This window comes from Vigna umbellata, chromosome 7 (assembly GCF_029865625.1).
Source record: "Vigna umbellata cultivar VRB3 chromosome 7, Vumbellata_1.0, whole genome shotgun sequence".
NCBI lineage: Eukaryota > Viridiplantae > Streptophyta > Magnoliopsida > Fabales > Fabaceae > Vigna > Vigna umbellata.
This window is the reverse complement of record NC_142171.1, coordinates 50,179,532-50,201,161: the sequence shown is the minus strand read 5'-3', so window position 1 is coordinate 50,201,161 and position 21,630 is coordinate 50,179,532. Positions and strand designations below refer to the sequence as shown.

The 21,630-nt window shown below is 35.4% G+C and overlaps 2 protein-coding genes and 1 pseudogene across 3 annotated transcripts; 2 read left to right on the top strand and 1 right to left on the bottom strand.

The window, feature by feature from the left end:
- The first annotated feature begins 4,066 nt into the window (after nucleotides 1–4,066).
- LOC124833103 (uncharacterized) lies at nucleotides 4,067–5,679 on the top strand. Its single transcript, XM_047307488.2, has one exon. It carries the CDS (start codon nucleotides 4,208–4,210, stop codon nucleotides 5,450–5,452), a length of 1,245 nt encoding a protein of 414 aa, XP_047163444.2. The 5' UTR covers nucleotides 4,067–4,207; the 3' UTR covers nucleotides 5,453–5,679.
- Nucleotides 5,680–8,361: 2,682 nt separating this feature from the next.
- On the bottom strand, nucleotides 8,362–10,461 carry LOC124839959 (protein ASPARTIC PROTEASE IN GUARD CELL 2 pseudogene; annotated as a pseudogene).
- Nucleotides 10,462–15,214: 4,753 nt separating this feature from the next.
- On the top strand, nucleotides 15,215–20,150 carry LOC148196530 (uncharacterized). 2 transcript variants are annotated; one of them, XM_088094736.1, is made up of 4 exons: nucleotides 15,215–16,150; nucleotides 16,358–16,495; nucleotides 17,782–18,030; nucleotides 19,709–20,150. In XM_088094736.1, exons 1-4 carry the CDS (start codon nucleotides 15,296–15,298, stop codon nucleotides 19,820–19,822), a joined length of 1,356 nt encoding a protein of 451 aa, XP_087950862.1. In that variant the 5' UTR covers nucleotides 15,215–15,295; the 3' UTR covers nucleotides 19,823–20,150. The 2 variants fall into 2 exon arrangements, with proteins under 2 accessions (XP_087950862.1, XP_087950863.1); XM_088094737.1 differs by having other exon boundaries at nucleotides 15,219–16,150; nucleotides 17,791–18,030.
- Nucleotides 20,151–21,630: the final 1,480 nt, after the last annotated feature.

Below are 21,630 nucleotides of genomic sequence, written 5' to 3'. Positions count from 1 at the left end.
AGGCATTGAAGAAACATTCCTAGAATGTCTTCGCATCTCTTAACGTTCTTCTGAACCGGTATAGAACATTTGAATAAAGCATTTATCCTTTATGTATCTGCACGGATAAAGAGAAACAACACAACATGCAAAGAAGTATTAATCGTATATTTGGAATTAAAACGTTAGATGTTCATAATAGCTTTTAGCTTTGTCCTTGTACTATAGTATTTAATGTAGTTTGTTTATCAAGTCGTTGTTATTAGAGTAATCTATTATGTTCATGCTAGACTTTTTTCTTTAGCCGTTGTGATTAGAGTAATCTATTGTATTTATGCTAGACTTTTCTCTTTAGCATTTATGATTCACAATGGGTTCAACATATTGTTTAACATATATAGCATTTGTCTTATTATCCTAGATGATCATTTTTATAAACCATTTCCTTATACACTTTTGTTAAACTTCAAAATAAAGGGTTCCTAAACAATCTCGTTTTAACAATCTCTCATTTTTTTTTATGTTTAACAAATACTTATGCTAACGCGAAAACTTTTCAAAACTTTTTTATAACGCGGAAACGTATTTTCAAAAACCTCAACATTTAAACTTGCATCGCATAATAGTTCCAAAATACTTGTCCAATTGCATTATTTAAATAAAACCAAAATAACAAAGGAAATAAAATAACTCAATTACATTGTCTTAAAAACTAATTGTAATAGCTTTAAATAAAATCTCAAGTTTGCCTCCCGTCATCTCACATATCTATCATGTTTTACCTTCATCTGTAGCATCATATGCTCCCGTATAACATCATACATTATACGATCATCGCATTCATACAAACACAAACATGTATGGGATAAACTACCGATAAAACAATCATAACAATAAGATACATATGTATTGATTATATCAATCATAATCAAACACACAACAAGATATTTACCTTCTGATTATATCACCCATAATCAAACACACAATAAGATACATACCTTCTGATTATATCAATCATAATCAAACACTCTATACATAAAATTAATAATAATAGGATTCTTAATCCTCTAACATAAACGATTCAATCATAATTAATTACTCGATCTTCGATCCCCGATCCTCAAACTTCCATCCTTGATCCTTGATGTCATCACTAACATCTCACACATAGACCTCTGATCTTTCCACTCATTAGCACTTATGTTAACTACTACTATAACCATTATGGTAACATCACTGTCAACATAGCATAACTTGGAGCATGTAAAATACCATGATCATCATCATAGACACGACCATCATGATTATCTCAATCATGAATCACACCATGAGCATCACCAAACCATGAACTCCATCATGACAAGACTCAGTCACACTCATGTACCTTAACTCACTAACTGTGGCTGCTCCTACAACCCCATTTATAGCTTCCTCATACAGATACACTCGAGTCATCCTTCTTCTGCCTTCGAACCTATTCTCCTATCACACAAGGCAGAACATTTATCCCCCTTACCAAAGAAGATTCAACACTTGAACATAGTTCTCTTTTCTACAACTATTTGCCAAAGAGAATGTCACTCTCTTTTCAACAACCAATGTCAAAGAGAGTCACCACTCTCTTTTCAACAACCAATGCCAAAGAGAGTCATCGCCTTTTCAACAACCAAAGCCAAAGGGAATATCCCTTCCTGTTCAACAACCAATGTCAAAGGGAGTCACCAGTCTCTTTTCAACAACCAATGCCAAATAGAGCACTTATATGGAGATAGAACAAGGATTTACTAGGTATAACAAGTAGACTAATTTCTCATGCCTCATGCTCATTATCCACACACACTTTTATGCATTTCATCTTCCACTCATGTTCCAATCTCAACCACAAGTCAATCCTAACCCTAAACAGAACCCCTAAACTCATTCTCTGATTCCATCACGTTCTACAACTTCTCCAAAATAGAGTTGCTGATGTGAGGCTGTTTTCTCCCAAATTAGACTCTCGATTGACGAGCCGAACGGTCAAAATGAAAAACAATATGTCTGGAACCTACTGTTCAAAAATCAGCCTGATCCAACGATGAATGACTTCACAACAACGAAAACATCAGTGCAGATTTTATGAAATTCTCCAAAATAGAGTTAGTAATGCGAGGCTGTTTTCTACCAAATTAGACCTCTGATTGACTATCTGAACGGTTAGAATGAAGAATCATATGCTTGGAACCCTATGTCCAAAAATTAGCCCGATCCAACGGTGAATGACTTCACAACGACGAAAACACCAATGCGGGTTTTATGTTATGCGGGAATGACTTCATTTCTTCCTTTCTCTCTCACTTGACTTTTTCCTCTCTTCAAATGACTCTAACGTGTCCTACTTATCTGGCCCACCTCCAATAAAACAAAGTGAGACATAATGGTCCATATTATATGTCTTATTCTCCACATAGGAAGAGATCCCAATAACCCCAACACTTACAACTTATATTTGCATGGAAACCCCCAAGCATCATAACTTCCCTTAGCATCAAACCCTCTGTTGGGATAACCCAACAAAAACATACATAATACATAAAACCTATGTTCATGCATACATAATCCCTTACCCAATAATAATCACAAATAATCATAATCATAATCATATAAGCATGTATCAAACAATGATTATCAATCAAGACAATCAAGAACATATATAACATACAACAATAAGCAAACAAGTGTAAGCTTCCTCATACCTTGGTCAATCCTAAGGCTTTGTCTAACTTCAAACTATCACAAGTCCTCCCTTGCACTAAAGTTTTCTAGAGCTCTTCCTCTTTTCTCCTAGAAAATGTCTTTTCTCTCATTTAACTCTCTAATTTTCGTTTTTACGAATTAGGTTAACAATGTGCATACCTCTTTTACTCTTTTCTTTATTATCTTCTTTTATTCTCTCTCTATCTTTTTAATTAAAATCATATCTCTCACTTAATCTATAAAAGCACCAAGATTTCCTTTTATTATCTCTTAACTACTTTTTAAAATATCAACAACCATTAAATCTTTTAAATTTCAGATTTATTAAATTCATTTATTTCCTACAATACAAATTAAATATAAGTTTACCCTAACTGTTTTTCTTTCTAGAATTTGGTTCACACATATTCAATCCTAAATCATCCTTCTACTATCAAACCCACACATCATATTTGTAATATTACGCACATACAAATCATCATATTGACAACATATCAATCATGTGTTCCACTTAATCAATAATAACATTAAATAATTAACATAATAATAATTATAGTTCTAGAAAACATCCAATCACCCAACATTAATTTCTAAACAAAATACCAAAGATACTACTTTAACTCTAAGACCCCTGCTTTTTCGGATCTTACGTATATGCCATTCGGGTTGAATGGAAAACTTGATTGTCTTATATTAAATTAATAAAAGTTCCTTGTTATTTAATAAGTTAGAGATTAATATGGCGAGGTAAAGGTCTCGGGAATATAACTGTGTGTGTGGTGAAAATAAAGTAAAATAATTAAGTTTTGGATTAAAATGGAAAAAATATAAAATAGGCGAAAAAGAATGACTTAAAGGAATAATAAATGGTTAATATACCAACTAAATAAGCTTGGCCAAGTAGTATGTGTATTGCTTGTGTACATGGCTCAAGGGTGCGATTTTGAATCCAGAGGAGGACAAAAGTGTGTTTTATTTTGCTTTAACTTCTTTGATTTTTTTTTAGCTTCAAGCTTGCTTTGTTGGGTCAGATTAAGCCCATAAGCCATCTTGGACGAAAACGTCCACACATTCAGAAAAGAAATCACCTTTACTTCTTGGTCGAGAATGTGCGAGGGAATACAAAAACGCTGGTCGATAGTGGAGGTAACCGTCGATATCACAGGAGATGAGAAAATTGTGAAACGTTCTTCTCTTCCCAAATTGTCCTCCAGATTATTATTTCAGTTTTTTAAAATTTATTTCAAGTAAATCAAACGACGAGTAACATTGTAAAAAAGTTGTGGCCAGTTAAAGAAACGTTTTCCTATATAATGAGACAGACTTATGATAGGTTTTTGATTTTTGGAAGATATATCAATAATAGCATGATGTGAAGCAGAGTATGGGATGATAAGATTGCTCACCACACGTCTCTTAATCTTTCGAATGTCATTCTCTTTTATTTTGTTTCTTTCTCGCCTTCTCTTCACTCTTCAGCATAAGCACAACCATGCCGTCTTCAACCGAAACTCTCCTAGAACGTGCTCGTCCCTTCCTCCGCGGGGAGCTCCAATCCATCGATGAAAACCTCCCTTCGCTTGTCGGCGTCCTGCAGAGCGTGGGCGCTGGAGAGTGCTGGCACAAACATGGCAGCTTCCTTCACCACCTTCTCGATATATATCGCATTCTCACCCTCTGGAAAGCCCCTCACTCCGTCTGCCTCTGCGGTCTCTTCCACTCAGCCTACTCCAACTCCTACGTCAACCTCGCCATCTTCGACCCTTCAACTGGCCGTGAAGTTGTTTGCCGCCACGTGGGCCACCAAGCCGAGGCTCTCATCCACCTGTTCTGTGTAGTTCCCCGGCAGCCCCTCATCCACGACGACCTTCTCTTCCAGTACTCCGATCAAGAACTCGTGCAACACCTTGCCGAGTCAGAGATATCACTCAGGAACGCCAAAGAGAAGGGTGTCTTCGACGGGGAAGAAGGATGGAGGAAGAAACTGCAGGGTCTTGTTCCGGCGGAGGGGGTTGAGGTGAAGCACATTCGAACGGGTGAACGGGTTCATGTTTCTCGGAGGATAGTGGCTGTTTTCGTGATGATGACCATGGCCGATTTCTGTGACCAGTTATTTGGTTTTCAGGATGTGCTGTTTGATAACCGGAACGGTCGGCTTGAGTTTTCTGGGAACAATTTGGGGGCTCTGTGGCCGGGAGATGGGAAGCCGGGTCTGTGGCTGAATTCAATTTCAAGGATGGGAGCAGTGTACAACTTGATTGCAAGGGAAGAAGAGATTTTGATTGAAGAGAAGAGAAGGAAGGTTGGTGGGGTGGTGGTGGATGTGGAGAGAAATGAAGACATTGAGCTGGTGTTGCCGCCAGTGTTTGATGACTGCACAAAGGTTTTGGAGGCGGAAGATCAAATAGTTGCAAGAGATTTGTACTGGGCAGCTGTGTGTGAGAAGGGGCTGGGGAAGGTTGAAGATTTGCTTGTGGGGTGTATAAGCAAAAACCCTTTCGTTGGAGAGCCATATGTGGTGCTGAGTCAGGTTTGTTTGACAGAGGGAAGGTTTGAGGAGGGTGAGAAACATGCAGAGAAAGGACTGAGACTTTTGCTGGAATGGGGATGTCCCTGGGATAAGAGAACTTCTTGGGAAGGTTGGGTTGCGTGGACAAGGGTGTTGCTGATGAAGGCTAAGGAGAAATCTTGGCCTCAGACTTCATGGGGAATCCTTAATTTGGGTCTTGTAAAGTAGTGTTCGTTCACCTTCATCAGTTCAGATATCTCGTTGCTGGTTTTATGTTTTTTATTTTAGCAGAAAGGATTTGTGATCGTTACTGTTATGAGAAATTGGGTTGCAATCGAAAGAGTGTGGATAAGAAGAGCAGACAGTAACATCTAGAACTATTATAAAACTATACCAATCATGTCTTTTCTTTTCGTTATTGGGAAATGATATTTTAACAAAATTTAACATTTTCACCATGGTATTAAACTTACGTGTTAACTCGTTAATTCGGACGAGTTTACTCATTAATTCATGAGTTTAGGTGCTCAATTATGATTTTAATCAACTCGAAAACAAATTTGTTTTTTTGTGTGAATTTCGTAAACTCGGTGCAAAATCGGTAAACTCGTATGAAATAGTGAGTTTAGAAACGTGTGTGGAAGTGTATGAACTTACCGGATTAGGGCTTGTGTTTAATCTCCTTTTCTTCTTAACTCTGTCGCGCATCACCTTACCGCACATTGCATCACTATTTTTTGCGTTGTCCAGCGTTATCTCATTCAGCCGTCGTGGTTGCTGTTGTCGAAAATAGTCGTCGCTTGCCATGGGTCACCGTTTCTCGTCATGGGTCGTTGTTGCTCGCTGTGGGACGCCGTGGCTCGCCTTTGCTCGTAGTGGGTTGCGCCTGCCCCTGTAATGTTTGTCGTGGTCGCTGGCCTTGTTTCGCACTCACCTAGGCCTTGTTCACTTGAGTGGATTTGACGGAAAGTAATTAAAGGGATTTGAGAGAATTTGAAAATAAATTTTTTTGTTGTTTATTTGAGTTAATTTGGAGGTAATGAGAATAAATTTGGAAGTAAAGTTTGTGAGAATTAGTCTAGGATTTATTGACGTGACAGATTAAAAAATTTACTTCAAAATCCAATCTCATTTACTTCAACAAGGCCTAAGGGATCCCGATGTCACTCTTTTATTGGTTTATATTTGAATTTATTTTTAAAAAATATTTAAATAGATCTAATCACAAACATTGTAAAAAAAAATTGTTAAAAACTATTTTTCTTCTCTAAGTGAAAATAATTCTTGTAGTTTATTTATTTTTTGATGGAAAATGTTCTGTGAACTCATTTGAATTAAAATTTAAATTATATTCTACATAAATAAACTTTTACAAATTTGTTAGTGGTGTTTGCGAGTCAAGTTTATTGGATTGTCACGAATTTATATAAATTTTCGAGTATGGACATCATTCATATGTCATGAATTTTTATTTTCAAGTTTTGAGTAGGAAAATGTAATATTGAAAAACTAAAATTATCAAAACTAAAATTATCGATAGCACGAGTTCTTTTCTCGTTTCTTCTACGGCTCTTCTTGACGTAGCTCTTGTCATTCTTCTTGTACTTCTTATTCTTACTTTTTCTTGTTTTACTTGTTCCATGGAAATCCACCATTATCCTATTTCTTCATTATTTTGTTGTTTGCAATTGAACGAAACAAAAGAAAAAACCTAAAATTCTTTTGCGAGTAAAAGCGACGAAGCAGGTCTCCCTACTTTTTTTCCACCATTATCCACTTGTAATAAAAAATAACTTTCTACAATTATTTTTGCATATGTTTTTAAATTATTACTTTCTTAACCTATAAAAATATAAATCAAACATTGCTTAAAAGTTCATTCCCGCAAAGGAAATTTGGACCACAAATGTTATGTGGTTCTTTTCTATGATCAAGGTACACAATTCACAAATAACAACATTAAGTACTTTCATTGAGTCTCTTCTTTGAAAAAAAATTAAATTAAGTTTGATATATAAGTAGGGAGCAAAAACAACTTTTTGTACAGTTTTAAAAAAAAATTCATCTAATGAACCAATGGGATGTAATTCATATCTACCACCAAGGTCATCATAGTGGTAAGAACACAAAGTGGTTGAATATGGTAACTATTTTCCAAAAGAAAATTGCCAAACCAGACATGAAACAAAGCTAAGTGAAGATTCCTATTGGACATTAAGATAACAAGCTATCTAGATGTGAAGGTTCGTTTTAATTTAAGAAGTTACTTTATATTTTATGATATATGTTTTTCTCTCTCGTCCACCTTATATGTAGCTCATCTTTGTTGTGTCCCGTAGAAAGACCATATATCTATCCCTCCTTCTCTGATTGAGCTTAACTTAGCTTGTCAAACTTCTATGTTATTGACTATCGAACAGTCCTCATGCTAAGCTGTCAGACTGACCTGAAACCTTTGAAGAAGTTATACAAAAACAAACAAAAAATACAAGTTAACATATGATAAAAGTTCAAATCAATTATAATCAACTCATTCATGCCAACTTAAGGAACTTAATATAAAACTAAATCAAAAGGTGAGAAAAACTCCCTTCTCAACATGTTTATTATCCTTAATACATATAGCATGTGCTTCCACCCTTAGGGATTAGGAACTCATCACAAAGGGTTAAAAAAGGGTTTCTAACCATACTTAAGGGGTGAAAAAGGGTTTCCAATCATACTTAAACAGGTTATTCAGTCTTTGCATTTGTTTAAACATCCAGTGTTCATTTCACATTAGTTTTTGTTTTCTCAGCTGCCTTCTTCTTTATTCCCGTCGTTTTGCAAGGTTCTCTTCTCTTTAGTAAGTCACTTTGCTCTCTCATTTTCAAGTGTACATTCAACAACTTGTTACCTTCTTCACTTAGTTGACATTTTTTTTAAGATTTCTGCATACTTAAAAAGCTTGTTAATTGGAGGATGATAAGATCTGTTCTCTTTGAGGAAAAAAAATCACCCCCTTTTATATGAAAGAATAACCTCGTTAGTAAAAAACACACACATGCTTAAATTTCAAAATAAACTTAAAAACAAAGAAGGTAAACCAAAGTCCAGAACCAATATTTGAAAGGGATTGATTAAATAAGAAATTAAGCTACCAAAAAGTCTGCATGCATTCAAAAATTATACAAGTGACGGTTTCAAACGTCTCAAACGATGGTGAACGGTGATTATTCAATTGCTGCACCCAGCACCTTTATCTCTCTCTCTCCTAGAAGCTCACTCCTAAGCCAACAACATCAACATCAAAGCAACCTTTTTTCTATGTACACTGTTTTCTGCGTCGACCGAAAAAGCAAACTTTTTTTCTACTATACTTTTTCCATGATTCTTTTGACCACATTATTACTGCGGCGGGAAGAGTAATTAGATTCCCCGGCGATGCAGCTCTGCTGAATTGCACTGGCTGGCATTACACTAGAATTAAAGAAGTGAGAAAAATTGGCAGTGACATTGAGGAGTTTAGTTATTTTGAGAGGTATAATACATGAATGAAGTTATGAAATGAAAGGAGATGAGATGGGTAGGAGAAAGGAAAGGGGAAGACTTAACAAAACTCGGATGCTGGGTGCTCAAGAATCTTTGTTTCCCTGAATCAACAGACATTGGGTCCAAACCCCACAAAACCATTGTCACCATCAATCGAAATCTGAATCCCCTCTTGCTGAATATTCCCTATAATGGAAAGCCCCGAAGGCGAAGCCGCAAAGGCAAAACAGAATGTTCCGGCATCATCTGCCGGAATTAGAAAGTTTCTGGCCGGAAGGGTCAAGATCTGTCCACCGGAAAAGTAAAAGGAGACGGTGGGCACCCGAACCGTAACAAAGCCGTTCAAATCGTAGCAGGTGTCGAAAATGGAGAGTCCAGGTGCCCGGGGCAGGTTGGTGGTCTGAGCAAGAAAAGCGTCCCGGAAGGCATGATAAGCCACTGTGGGAAGCCTGGTGACGGCGGTGCCAGTGTCCATCACGGCCCCTCCGTCGCCCAGATCAGTTACCCGGAAAGCATCCTCCGATATGTTCAGCCGCGAGCCCCCAACTCCGAGACCCGAGAGCCCAACGTAGTAGAAGCTGGGAAAGAAGGGGTTGGGAATGAGTGGGACCCACGCCGCTCCCAGGGGCAATGCCTGCCGGCCGAACTGGAGCGAGCCGGAGGAGGCGCTGCCGCGAGAGAGCAGACAGTAAGCGAAGGCGCCGCCTGTTTGGCCACCGAGCTGACCCACGAAGGACATGGGCCCGGCACCCAGACCCAAAAGCCCAGCCGCTCCCACGAACATGCCTTGGTTCCATGTGCCGCAGCCGATGGCCGTGTTCCGGATGAGAGTCCGCCCCAGCGTGATTGTTTCGAGCGCGAGCGTACCTCGGGTGTAAGAGCCGTCGCCGTAGGCCACCTCGTAGCGACACCTTCCCTGGTGGCAGCCGGCATCGTCGAGCTGGTCGCAGACGGAGGAGGAGCAGGAAACGCCGGTGAAGGAGGCGGAGAGGGCGGGATTGAATATGGGATCGGACTGGTTGTAGCAGTGGTCGCATGGCTGGCACTGGACCCAGACGATGTCACTGCCCGAGTCTATGACCATGTATTGGTAAGTTGCAGGGCTTCCAATTCCTATTCTCACAAAATACTCTCCGCTACCTTCCTCCGTTCCCGAAACGACGTCGGATCCAAAGGACGCTTCTTCCGCTGCTTCCGTGTAAGCATGGCTGTTACTGTTAACGATGGAGGATACCCTTTTGACGTCACGTTTCATTCGTTGGTTGAAACGGGTGGTGTGATCCTTGGCAGGGGCGGTGCTGATTTTGTCTCTGTGAAGAATCTGAACTTTCCAATTTCCCTGCTCTTCTTCTAAATCCTCTGTTTCTTTTGGTAGGTTCTTGAGTTTAGTCGCTGTCATTTCTTCCTCCACGTTGAGCTGTTCGAAGTGGGAAGCCAAGGAGCTGCAGGTGGTTGTGGTTATGGTTAGAAACAGGAAGAAGAGCAGAGTTTTGACAACGGTCATGGTTGTTAGTTGGTTGGTGAGGAAGGACTCAGAGCTCCACGTTCACTTTCCGTTTTTCCTTCATTATATTGGTGTTTGGTTTTGGGGGAAAATGGTCCATTCAGAGAGAGAGAGAGAGAGGGTACTGTTATAATTGAAACCAAAAGTACACACAAATCTAATGTAAAGTCCCACGTTAATTAATGTTAGAAAAATGTTTATGTGTGTTTTCAAAAGATGGTTGATAAAACAATAAAATGTGTGATTGATTAATAAGCCGACAGGAAAATCCTCTGCTACACGTGTTTGTTTTGTGTTTGTGATTTCCAGCAAGATGCCACACACAGACAAATTGAGGCACAGAAATACCTCGTAAACCATGCTGCTTTTTTATTTTTTTGTTAAACCACTCGATTTGAAGGAGTGGTTTGGTAGAGTGAAGGATGAATATGCAATGGGGTGAAAACGACAAAAATGTAGTACACAATACAAGTGTGAAGAAAAGTCCATCCTCTTTCTAATTCCATGTAGATTACACATTAATGTGTAGTGAGAGCAGAGGAATGGAAAATGATTTGGGTACTTTCGGTGGGATGGTTCATTAGAATGGAATATATATATATAAAAATAAAGAGAAATAGGAACAGAGGTTAACGTTGTGCTAGGATTTCAAAAAGTACGACAGCGTGCGGATTTTCTGCATTGTTTGTTGGGGATAATGCCTTCTCCTCGTGCACCATCGTCACTTTTTCTTTCCCTTACTTTTCTTCATTTATGTTATTTTTCTATTAGTTTACACATAATTTAAAAAGTCAAGATAAAAAATAATTTAAATATTTATTTTTTTATTCTTTGAATTTTTACAAATATAATAGTGATAAATCAAACAATATTTTGAATACACAGTTATCAATCTTAATTATGATTGACAAATTTAGAATCAAAATATTAACATTTATTGTGGAATTGATAACGAAATTTTAAAACAACCATGTGTCTCTTAAGTTTTTCATTAAAAATAAACAATGAAACTGTCATTTCTCTCGCTAAGAAATTTATATTTCTATCACAATCAATAAATTTATGTTGCTTAAGAGTTAAAGATAGTTTAAATATAATATATTTTTATAAACAAAATTATGAGAGAACACCCAAATTTCAGAAAGAACGATATTTTAGATGCGTGATAATTGATTTAATCATATCTGGCTTCAGTATAATAACAAATATATGGGTTAAATATGTTTTTAGTCTCTAAACTATTGGTCGTTTCTGGTTTTAAACCGTGTTTAGTTTTCGAGGATTAAAACGAACGTTTCGAAAAGAATGAAAACCAAATTGTACCTTACTTTGAAAGAGGGACGAAAACCAGAAACTGTCAATAGTTTAGAGACTAAAAACATTTTAGTTCTCATTTGTTGCTAAATGAGGACCAAATTCTTAAACAGTGTTTAGTAATGAGACCAAATTGTACCTTACTTTGAAAGAGGGACGAAAACCAGAAACGACCAATAGTTTAGGGACTAAAAACATATTTAACCCTATATATATATATATATATATATATATATATATATATATATATATATACATACATATTTAAAATTATATATAAACAATTATTTTTATTATATTTTGAGATATATAATATTTTTTTATAATGCTAGAATACAGGAGAGATATACCTCCAAAAGACTGATTTGTATTCAAATAAATTAGTAAGAGTTTGAATCTTTTAAATAAAAAGAAATAAGTAAGAAATAGTATATTTTCGTATAAAATATTATATATATTTATAGGGTTTCTAAGCTTTTATGACTTATGCGATAAAAATAGTAATATTAAGATAATATTAAATAATATTAAGATAAAATTAAGTAATATTGATAAATATAATGACGTATAATATGTATGATAATTAGTAAAATAAGAGTGATAATATGATACTATGTTTGATTTAGTAAATGTTTTATAAATATATGATATTAAAGAATATTACTATGTAATCAGACTATCGAAATTTAGTCATATATAATGTTTATACACCAATAAATATATTTTAAAATATTTTTTAATTATTTAAGTCAGCAAAATTGAATGAATTTTATTGGATCATAGTATATTTGTTAGATCAGATATTCAGGAGTTTGATTATTGTGTGAGGAGTGCTTATTGTAGTTATGAATGCAATTTTTTTTTCCTTTAATTCGTGACATGGAAACAGTATTTGTCCGTTGGGAAAATTTCAAATTATAAAAGCGCATGCTCTATTCATACAGTTTTAGTTTTCCTTTAATTTTATTTTCACTTTTTTATTCTACCTCTATTTCTTATTACATAATTATCATGTGTTAGTGTTTTCCCCTCTTTTAGGGGATATGTTTTTTTTTTCGATTTAATAATAGTAATGAGGAGTTTAAATAGTTCGTACCGAATTTTATAAATTGAAAAACTTTCTTCGATCTTAAATTCCAAAACAATAAATCTATGAGAAATTCTCCTTATTGGCTATGGCAAAAATGTCCTTTGCATATACATGATCAGTTTGCTGAACGTAATGATTGAAACAGATAAGGGTTGGGTTGATGGAGGTGCTTAAAGACACAAGGCTGTGGTCCTAAGTTGAAGCGTGAAGTGTTAAAGGTAAAGCGAGCAAACTAAGAAACATGTACATATATACAAAGTGCGAATTTGTGGACAAAATTTGGACAGCAAATGACAAAGAATTGCAATACCCTTCATTGTGTGGTGTACGATGCAACTGCATTACTTTATGTGAAGATGTGGAACAAATGAAAATTAGGTTTCCTATGTATCCCACAGAATTCAGCTTCCAAAACGAATTTTAAACATTTCCAGAAACTAAATTCCAAAGCATATTTCTGGTTAATAGTATATGCTCCACGATCTAGTGTCTAAAATCTTGGAAACTAAATTTCAAAGCTTTAATCATAAAACTTCGTTTACTCAGCAAAAATAAGAACCTGAAACTATAGTAGTCTAAGCTTCAAATTATTTTGCGGGATAATATGTACTTTCCAGAATACTAAAAATGCGAAAGCTAGAGAAAGTGTAATGATAATGTTTCGAGACGTAGGGTCAATTATTTAACGTCAAGTGAATTGTTTAGGGTTAAAATTTGTTTTGGAATTCAGAAATTTTTGTAACCGTTTGGTCAAATTATTTGGATAATGTCAAAGTGAATTCAATATTAACAACTTAAAGTATTAATTTTTTTCGACTAAAACAAACGTTTTTTAAAGATTGAGGACCAAATCGTACCTTAGTTTGGAAGAGGGACGAAAACCAGAAACGGTCAATAGTTTAGGGACTAAAAACATATTTAACCCTATATTTAATCATACATAATTATATATCCGACATAAAAAAATGAACAAAAGTAATTAATAGGAACTTCGGAGAATGAAAAAGCATACTACAATGGAGAAGATGCCATTATCCGCGTTTTGGAATTAAACAAATTTTACCACAAAAATACAATACCTAAACACAAACACAACTAAAAGTTAGTGTGAAGAACCAACAATAAAAAAATGTATAAAAACAATCCAAAAATGCAAAAAAAAAATGGAAGAAATGACTTTAACCACGACGACGAAAGTCAAATTTGATCGGATAAAAACATGCAAAAGGACAAGCGTAACGAGTGGAGAAGAATAACAGAGTGAATAGTCACTGCGGCAGTGCACAAGATTGCAGTGAGTAATTCACAGTCGCGACTCTTTTTGAAAGACCAGAGGAAGAATGAAGAAAATGAATTGTTCGCGTTTTCACACAAATTTAACTCTGACAGGAGATATTGTCTTAGTTAAACTTAAAACCGAGACAATATAGTGTCTACAACCTTAGTTTTACACCTAACGAAGCCTAAAGTTGCACAAAAAAAATTCAAAAATAAATTAAAATGGTAATTTTGAAATTTCGTTCAACTTTTTTGTCTCGATTCTTATTCTTAATTAACCGATGTCAAAAGTCTGCAAAAGAATTATACTTTAAATATTAAAAATGGGTCAGAGTATGTCTATGGTCTCGACTCTGGAAGACCCGAAGCCAAAAGTCATATATTGCTTTGGTTAGGATGGGAATCGAGACAATAAACCTTAAAAAATTTTCTTTGCAAGTATGACGTTTCAACTAATAGCCTTTTGGAGAAAGATTCTATAACCTCGGTTCCAGGCATAATTGAGACAATAGACCATTTTCAAAAAAGTTGTAAGTTGATACGTTGCAGGGATAAATGGGACTTTTTAGGGTTTATGACATCAATTCCCTACATAATCAAGGCAATAAAACCATTATGAGAAAATTGCCAGCTAAAATGTTAGATTTTCAAGTGATGAGTGAAATTTGCAGGGTGAATAACTTCAATTGTGGAAAAATCGAGGTCACAAACCCTTTTAAAAAAAAAGTTTACTTTGTAAAATATATGACTTCCGTTGCTCCTATAACTCAAGCCATATAACTTTTAGGCTTTGTTCACTTGAATGGATTTGAGGAGAGTGATTGAGAGGATTTGAGAGGATTGAAAGGTACATTTTTTTTGTTGTTTATTTGAGTGAATTTGGAGGTAAATGAGAGAAGATTTGGAAGTAAATTTATTTAATCTGTCACGTCAATCAAATCTTACACTAATTCTCACAAACTTTACTACTTTCAAATTTACCCCACTTAGCTCCAAATTCATTCAAATAAACAACAAAAAAAATTTTGCTTTCATTCAAGTGAACAACTTGATTCTTTCCACCGAGATCTATAAGCTAAAATTTAAAAAATGTCACGTTACTAAAGAGAGTGTTAAAAAAACCATTTCTATACACTAGTGCCTAAGGGGGTCCAGATATAAATTATCCGGATATGAATTATGAGCAGTGATGTCTATCTAGTATAGTGATGTCTAATATTTTCGGACGCAATGTAACTATTTACTGTCTCAGTTAAAACAAAATCTTGTTGATAAGTTATATACAGAAGCGAGGGCACACATAGAACCCAACGGAACAGAAGAGGAGACGGTGAAGGCGAAGTAGTGAGCAGCGATGATGGAGTTGTTGAGTTGCAGAAACATCACGTTCATCTTCCTCACAGTTTTGATATTAACTGCAGAAGCGTCAGAATCAGAATCAGGAGAAAGCAGCATCATATCAAGATTCCAGCAGTACCTGAAAATCAACACTGCCCAACCCAGCCCGCGATACGAGGAAGCAGCGGAATTTCTGATATCGGAAGGGAAAAGGCTCTCTCTGGAATCCCAAAGCATAGAGTTTGTGGAAGGGAAGCCTCTGGTTCTTCTGAAATGGGAGGGCACAAATCCCCACCTTCCCTCCATCTTCCTCTACTCCCACACCGACGTCGTTCCCTCCGAGCACTCCAAGTGGACCCACCACCCCTTCAGCGCCCACCTCGATTCCCAAGGCCGCATCTTCGCCCGCGGCTCTCAGGACATGAAGTGCGTCGGTATGCAGTACCTCGAAGCCCTCCGCCGTCTCAAGGCCCGAAATTTCCACCCTCTCCGCTCTATCTACCTCGCCTTCGCACCCGACGAGGAGATCGGCGGCCACGACGGCGCTGAGAAGTTAGCCCAATCGGAGATTTTCCAACGGATGAATGTGGGCGTGGTGCTTGACGAAGGGTTGGCTTCCCCCGACGCCCATTATAGGGCCTTCTACGCTGAGAGAAGCCCCTGGTGGTTGGTCATCAAGGCCGTTGGGGCTCCCGGCCATGGATCCAAGCTTTATGATAACTCTGCCATGGAGAATCTCCTCAAGAGCATTGAAGCTATCAGAAGGTTTCGCGCCTCCCAGTTCGACCTCATCAAAGCCGGCTTCAAGGCCGAAGGCGAAGTTGTTTCTGTTAACATGGTCTTTCTCAAGGCTGGAACTCCATCTCCCACTGTAAGTTCACCACTCCCTTTTCTTCTTCTCATACAATACATACACTACAACACAACAGCAATGTTCCCTAACATTTGACTGTGTTTCCTCAACATGGTTACAATTTGATTAGTCGACACATTCCACATGTCTCAATCCATCATCATCATGATTGAGTGAATGGCAGTATCTGATGATTGTATTCTATTTTGCCTTTTGCTTTGCCAGGGTTTTGTGATGAATTTGCAGCCGTCTGAAGCAGAAGCTGGATTCGACATTCGAGTGCCACCTACTGCTGATCCGGAATCCTTGGAGAGACGCATTGCTGAAGAATGGGCACCTTCGTCCCGCAATATGTCATTCTCTGTAATTAGCTAATTATCCACTCTTTCCTCTATATATTTCTTCCATCTAGTGTATTTTTTAATGCACCCAGCTTATAGTAGATTCACTGCTTGACTTTTTCACCTTTGAAATTTGCACTCAGGAACCTTGTCTTCTTTCTTATAGAACTTATGCACTAGAACATATTAGATATGACCTTGACCTTCTGCAACATGTTTTCACCTCATACAGATATGATCAAATTATAGGATATCGACTAGTGATATATAATCAAATTATAGGATATTGACTAGATTTATGATCAAGTAATAGGATATAAGTAGTTGCAAACTTCTTTGAAAATTTTGTGGTATTGTGATATTGAGTTATGTTTAAAGTTCACTTTATCAATGTGTATCCTAGTAACCTTTCATTTCATCAACTATTGTTTTGTGACTTTTAAGTTAAACTTAAAGTTCCCTTTCTAAAGAACCTTTTCAACTAGAAAAAGAATAAGAGAAAGTCAAGGGTAATGCTTGCTGTCTAGTGCTCTAGAACAAAGAAAACCAAAAAAAAAAGAAAACTAAACAACAGAAAAACATTGAAAATTCTGGGGTCCTAAGCATTGAAAACAAATAGTAGATAAAACTATATTTTCATTACCAAGTATATACAAGCACTCAGGAAAGGTAGATATGTGCCTCTTACTTCTTTATATGGCTAGATATTCTGGTATCTAATCATTCTTTTGTGTGGTTTGTGTCTAATGAAGTATGGTGTACTCGGTTCATTAAAAGTTTATTTTGTATCAGTTGTTTCAGTTTTGTTCTGGTCCTTACTTTCTGATCATTTCAAGTTTTTTTCCGGTGATCCCACAACTCATACTTAAATATGTATATGGACTGTAAAGCTTATGCTAGAAATAAATGAAACGAAATGAGTTGAAATTGATAAATAAATTTAGATTGTTATAGTATTCAAACAAAGGCTGAAGACATGAAAGTATTTGTTTGCTTGTAGGATGGGGTTTAATCTTGAATTGAAGTATAACTTATTTAAAATGGGTGTTCAATTTTTCCCAGATTGACCTGCCTTTATGAAGGTCGTTGTGATGATGGTTATGACATGGATAGATGTTTTTGGAATAAACTGACTTTTAAAAGAATGGTTATAAAGTGCCATGCTGTTGTCTTTGTGATGGTATGGGTGATCACGTTTGTTCAAATTCTCTTCTGCATACCACATGATTGACCATTAGACTTTCCTCATTTTTAGAGTAGATCAGCCCCCCCGCCCCCTTAACGGATTTTTCATCTAATTTAAATTAGCTTGGGCAGTTCAAACAAAAGGCATCCACTCACAGCAAATCTGGGAAACCACTCCTCACAAAAACCGATAGTTCCAATCCTTGGTGGAGCCTTCTTGAAAATGCTGTCGAAATGGCTGGTGGTAAACTTGGTAAGCCGGAGGTCTTTCCTGCAGCAACAGATTCACGCTACTTCCGTTACCTTGGTTTACCAGCAATTGGATTCTCACCTATGGCAAACACCCCTATTCTACTCCATGACCATAATGAGGTGATTCCTTTAATTTATTGTATGCATAATTTCTTGTTTTGTCAGTGAGCTTATTTGCATAAGAGTTATCATTGTCTTTAGAATCATATATCTGATTTGTTATTTAGAACTGAAGCTTGCAATAGACCTCATACACTGGCATCCTGGGGTTGACTTTAGCCTCTTGAGAAAACCCTTGTCTGCCAGATCAGAGCATAGTTTTGGTAAAGAAAGTGTAACAATAAACATGTAAGAGTCAGTGAATATATCTGCTTGATTCTAAAACAATAGTCTTTTCAGGTTCAATTCAATTAATTCGAATTTAGTCAAAAGTACCCTTAACTTTCCAACTATTGTTTTTGTTATTTTTTTTCAATGTAAGTATTCTTTATTGCTTACTCTTAATTATATGTAGGAATATTGTTATGAAAGATAACTTGAAAACTAAAAGTACTATTGTCTTGGAATAGAGGGAATCATAAGAGAAGGTTGGTGTTTACACAAAACTGTTAGGATTTAAGGACAATGAGATAGCCCAATCCAAAAGACTAGTCCATTACCTGAGAGAACCTCAAGATCTAGTTCTACGTCGAGTAATTCATTATGCTTTATGTGAATCTTCTAACATGTCACTTCCTTTAAATGCTGACATCCACAACGGCTTTCAATTTTCTCTTTGACAACTTCACTCATATATCATGTGATAGCAATCAGCACAGAGTAGGAGAAAAGATAAAAGAAATTCCTATATTATTGCTCACTCTGTCCAAACACTACAGAGGAGAAGATCCACTCACTATACGTGATACAATGACCTGAGTCCCAAGTCCCAAATTCCACTTCCCTGCCTTCCCCCAACATATGCTCCCCTCCCCTCTATATTCTTCCCTTCTCTCTCTTCAAAACAGAAAATATTCCTCACTAGATCCTCCCACCTCCAGCCCACCTGCCACTCAACAATTCTGTTAAGATCCCAATCATTGGATGTGTACTAGTGGACCCCATGAAATACGTTTCCACTTCTTCCTTTCGTACACCATACATCTTACTAAACTTCCCACATTGCCTTTTTTCCTTTAAACTTATACTCGTATCATCATATATTTGGTTTGCACTTTAATCCAATTTACTCTGTTCTCAAGTGAACATCGTACATTAAATATCTGAAGATGAAGAAGGAAAAAGTAAAAAACTATTATAAAAATGGGAGGTTGATTTGAGAGTTTGCAATTTTCTCATGTAAAAATTGCATGTTGAATAATAAAATATTTTTTGAGTGTTCGTGAATGGAAATTGAGGTGTCAAAATTACCTAAACTGACTGTAGAATTACCTAAAACTGGTTGTGTATTTGTCTGAGCGTGCTTCAATTAGTAGAAATTACTTCTTATTGATTCCCAAGGTAACCTAACACCCAAATGAATATAGAAAACATCAATTATCAATACTTGAACATAAAATAAGAATGTAAACCAAATTATTTCTGTAAAGTGGGAGAGCCTCAAATCTTAAGTACGACATGTGGGACTCAACAAAACCACCTTTGTTTGGAAAGATTGTCTCACATCACTGAGATAGGAATTGACATTGTTTTTTTCTTCTTTTTGGGTATGAACTGCACTGATGTCCTTCTATCAGCAGTCAACTGTATTTAGTTTGGAGTTCAAATTTGACATGAATTTTTTTTCTCCTTTACGCAGTTTCTACACAAAGATGAATACTTGAAAGGGATTGAAATTTACGAGTCAATAATCAAGGCATATGCATCATTCAATGACCATGGAAGAGATGGAGCATCCAAAGATGAGTTATGAGTATTAAATGATCATGCAAGAAATAAGTTACGAGCAAATGGTGCGGCACCAACACATCTAGTTCACACTTTCTGCCTTTTCTCGATCAATGTAATAATACAGAGGAAAATTAATACTTAGAATTGGCTGAGTAGATTCTGACACGTGGCATTAAAGAGGAATCGAATAAGATGGTCACAAACTTAGCTCAGAGCAACTTGGCACTTCCATGAATGCATTCATAGAAAACATTTCTGTGCATAATATTGTTAAAAGTCACTCCTACTATTCACTGCATTGTTAACTACTTTTTTTCTTAAAAAAATAATTATGTTCTTTTAAAGTTTTTCGTTTCTTGACCATTTGAGTTAAACATAAACTTGTTACTTTTTATTTTGTAAATTATTTTTCATAGGTTGATTGAAAACTTTTTCCTTTTAATTAAAGGTGAATCGGAGAGAAAGAGTGTATAACATTTCAAGAATAATATACATGTAATTTAAGTATTAATGAAGTGTTTATTTTTGCGAATAATATACGTGTAACTTAGATATTAATGAAGTATTTTTTTGTTAATAATTTAGTTATGTTGTTTTATTGCAATAATATGTTTTATATTTAGTTTTTTTTCTTTATATCATTAGCTTACATAAGTTATTTAGAGATAAATTTCACCCTCATTTCATTTCAAGAATACAAAAATTATAATTTTTTTCACTAGAACATGAGCAGAAACATGTCAATTAGTAAAAAAGATATACAATATTATTACAAATACTTAAGAGAGATTATTGTAACATTGATCAATTAGTGATATTTATGATTGTCAATGACATTTTTTTAAATAAAAATATTTTTTTTATTTAATTTTTTATGATCAAATATAAAAATTTCATTCTTGTTAAGATATGAGAGTGTAATGTAAATGAACATTTTTCATGTTTGATCATATAAGATTCATCCTAAGTGATATTTTAAAAAGTTGTGTGAAACTTTACTTTCTTACTTAATTTTTGAAAACATGTGTGCATGACTTTTCTCTTCATTAATAACTATCCTAGATACAAAGGAGACTTTATTGTCTTTATGGTGGTTTTTTATGGAGAATAGTTTTGTTTGATTGTATTTGTGTTCTCTTTTATTCTCATGGAGAACGGTTTTGTTCAATTAGTTTTCTAAACATCTATTTTATTTATATTGAAATTGTGATTGTTTTGGGAAACTTAATAATATTTTTCTTTATTGTTAATGAGTTTTTTTGTAGTGGTTGTGAGTGTTTCGCATTGTTCCGATTGCATTAAAATTTTGTGGGTCAAATGCATAATTGTGATATATGCTTCATATATTCATAGTTGTTTTTGAGAATCTTAATAGCATGAATAATTATATTATGATTTTTTTTATTATACATATAGTCATCTGTGATTCATGTAGGTAGGACAAATTTGTTCAATTGATATTTTTTCATATTTAAGGTTTTCTTATAAGCTTGAATCATTTTAAGAAAATACCAAAAATTTACCTTAAGTATTAAAAGGTTTAACATAAAATTACCTTAGAAATTTTGTCTGATGTAAATATATGTCTCTCACATAAATGTCTTATTGTTAACAAATGTAAACAACCAAAAATATCATAAATAAAAAATTTCTTTCGTGGTGAGAATGTCTAAGTGACTAAGAAAAAAACATTAAAAAAATTTAAGTAGATAGAAAAAAAATTGAAGAATTAAAAAAAAAAAAGATAAAAAGATAAATTGAAAAGAAAACGAAAAAAATTGAGAAAGGAAAAATTACTCTTAAATTATTTTAATAACACAATTAAAAAAA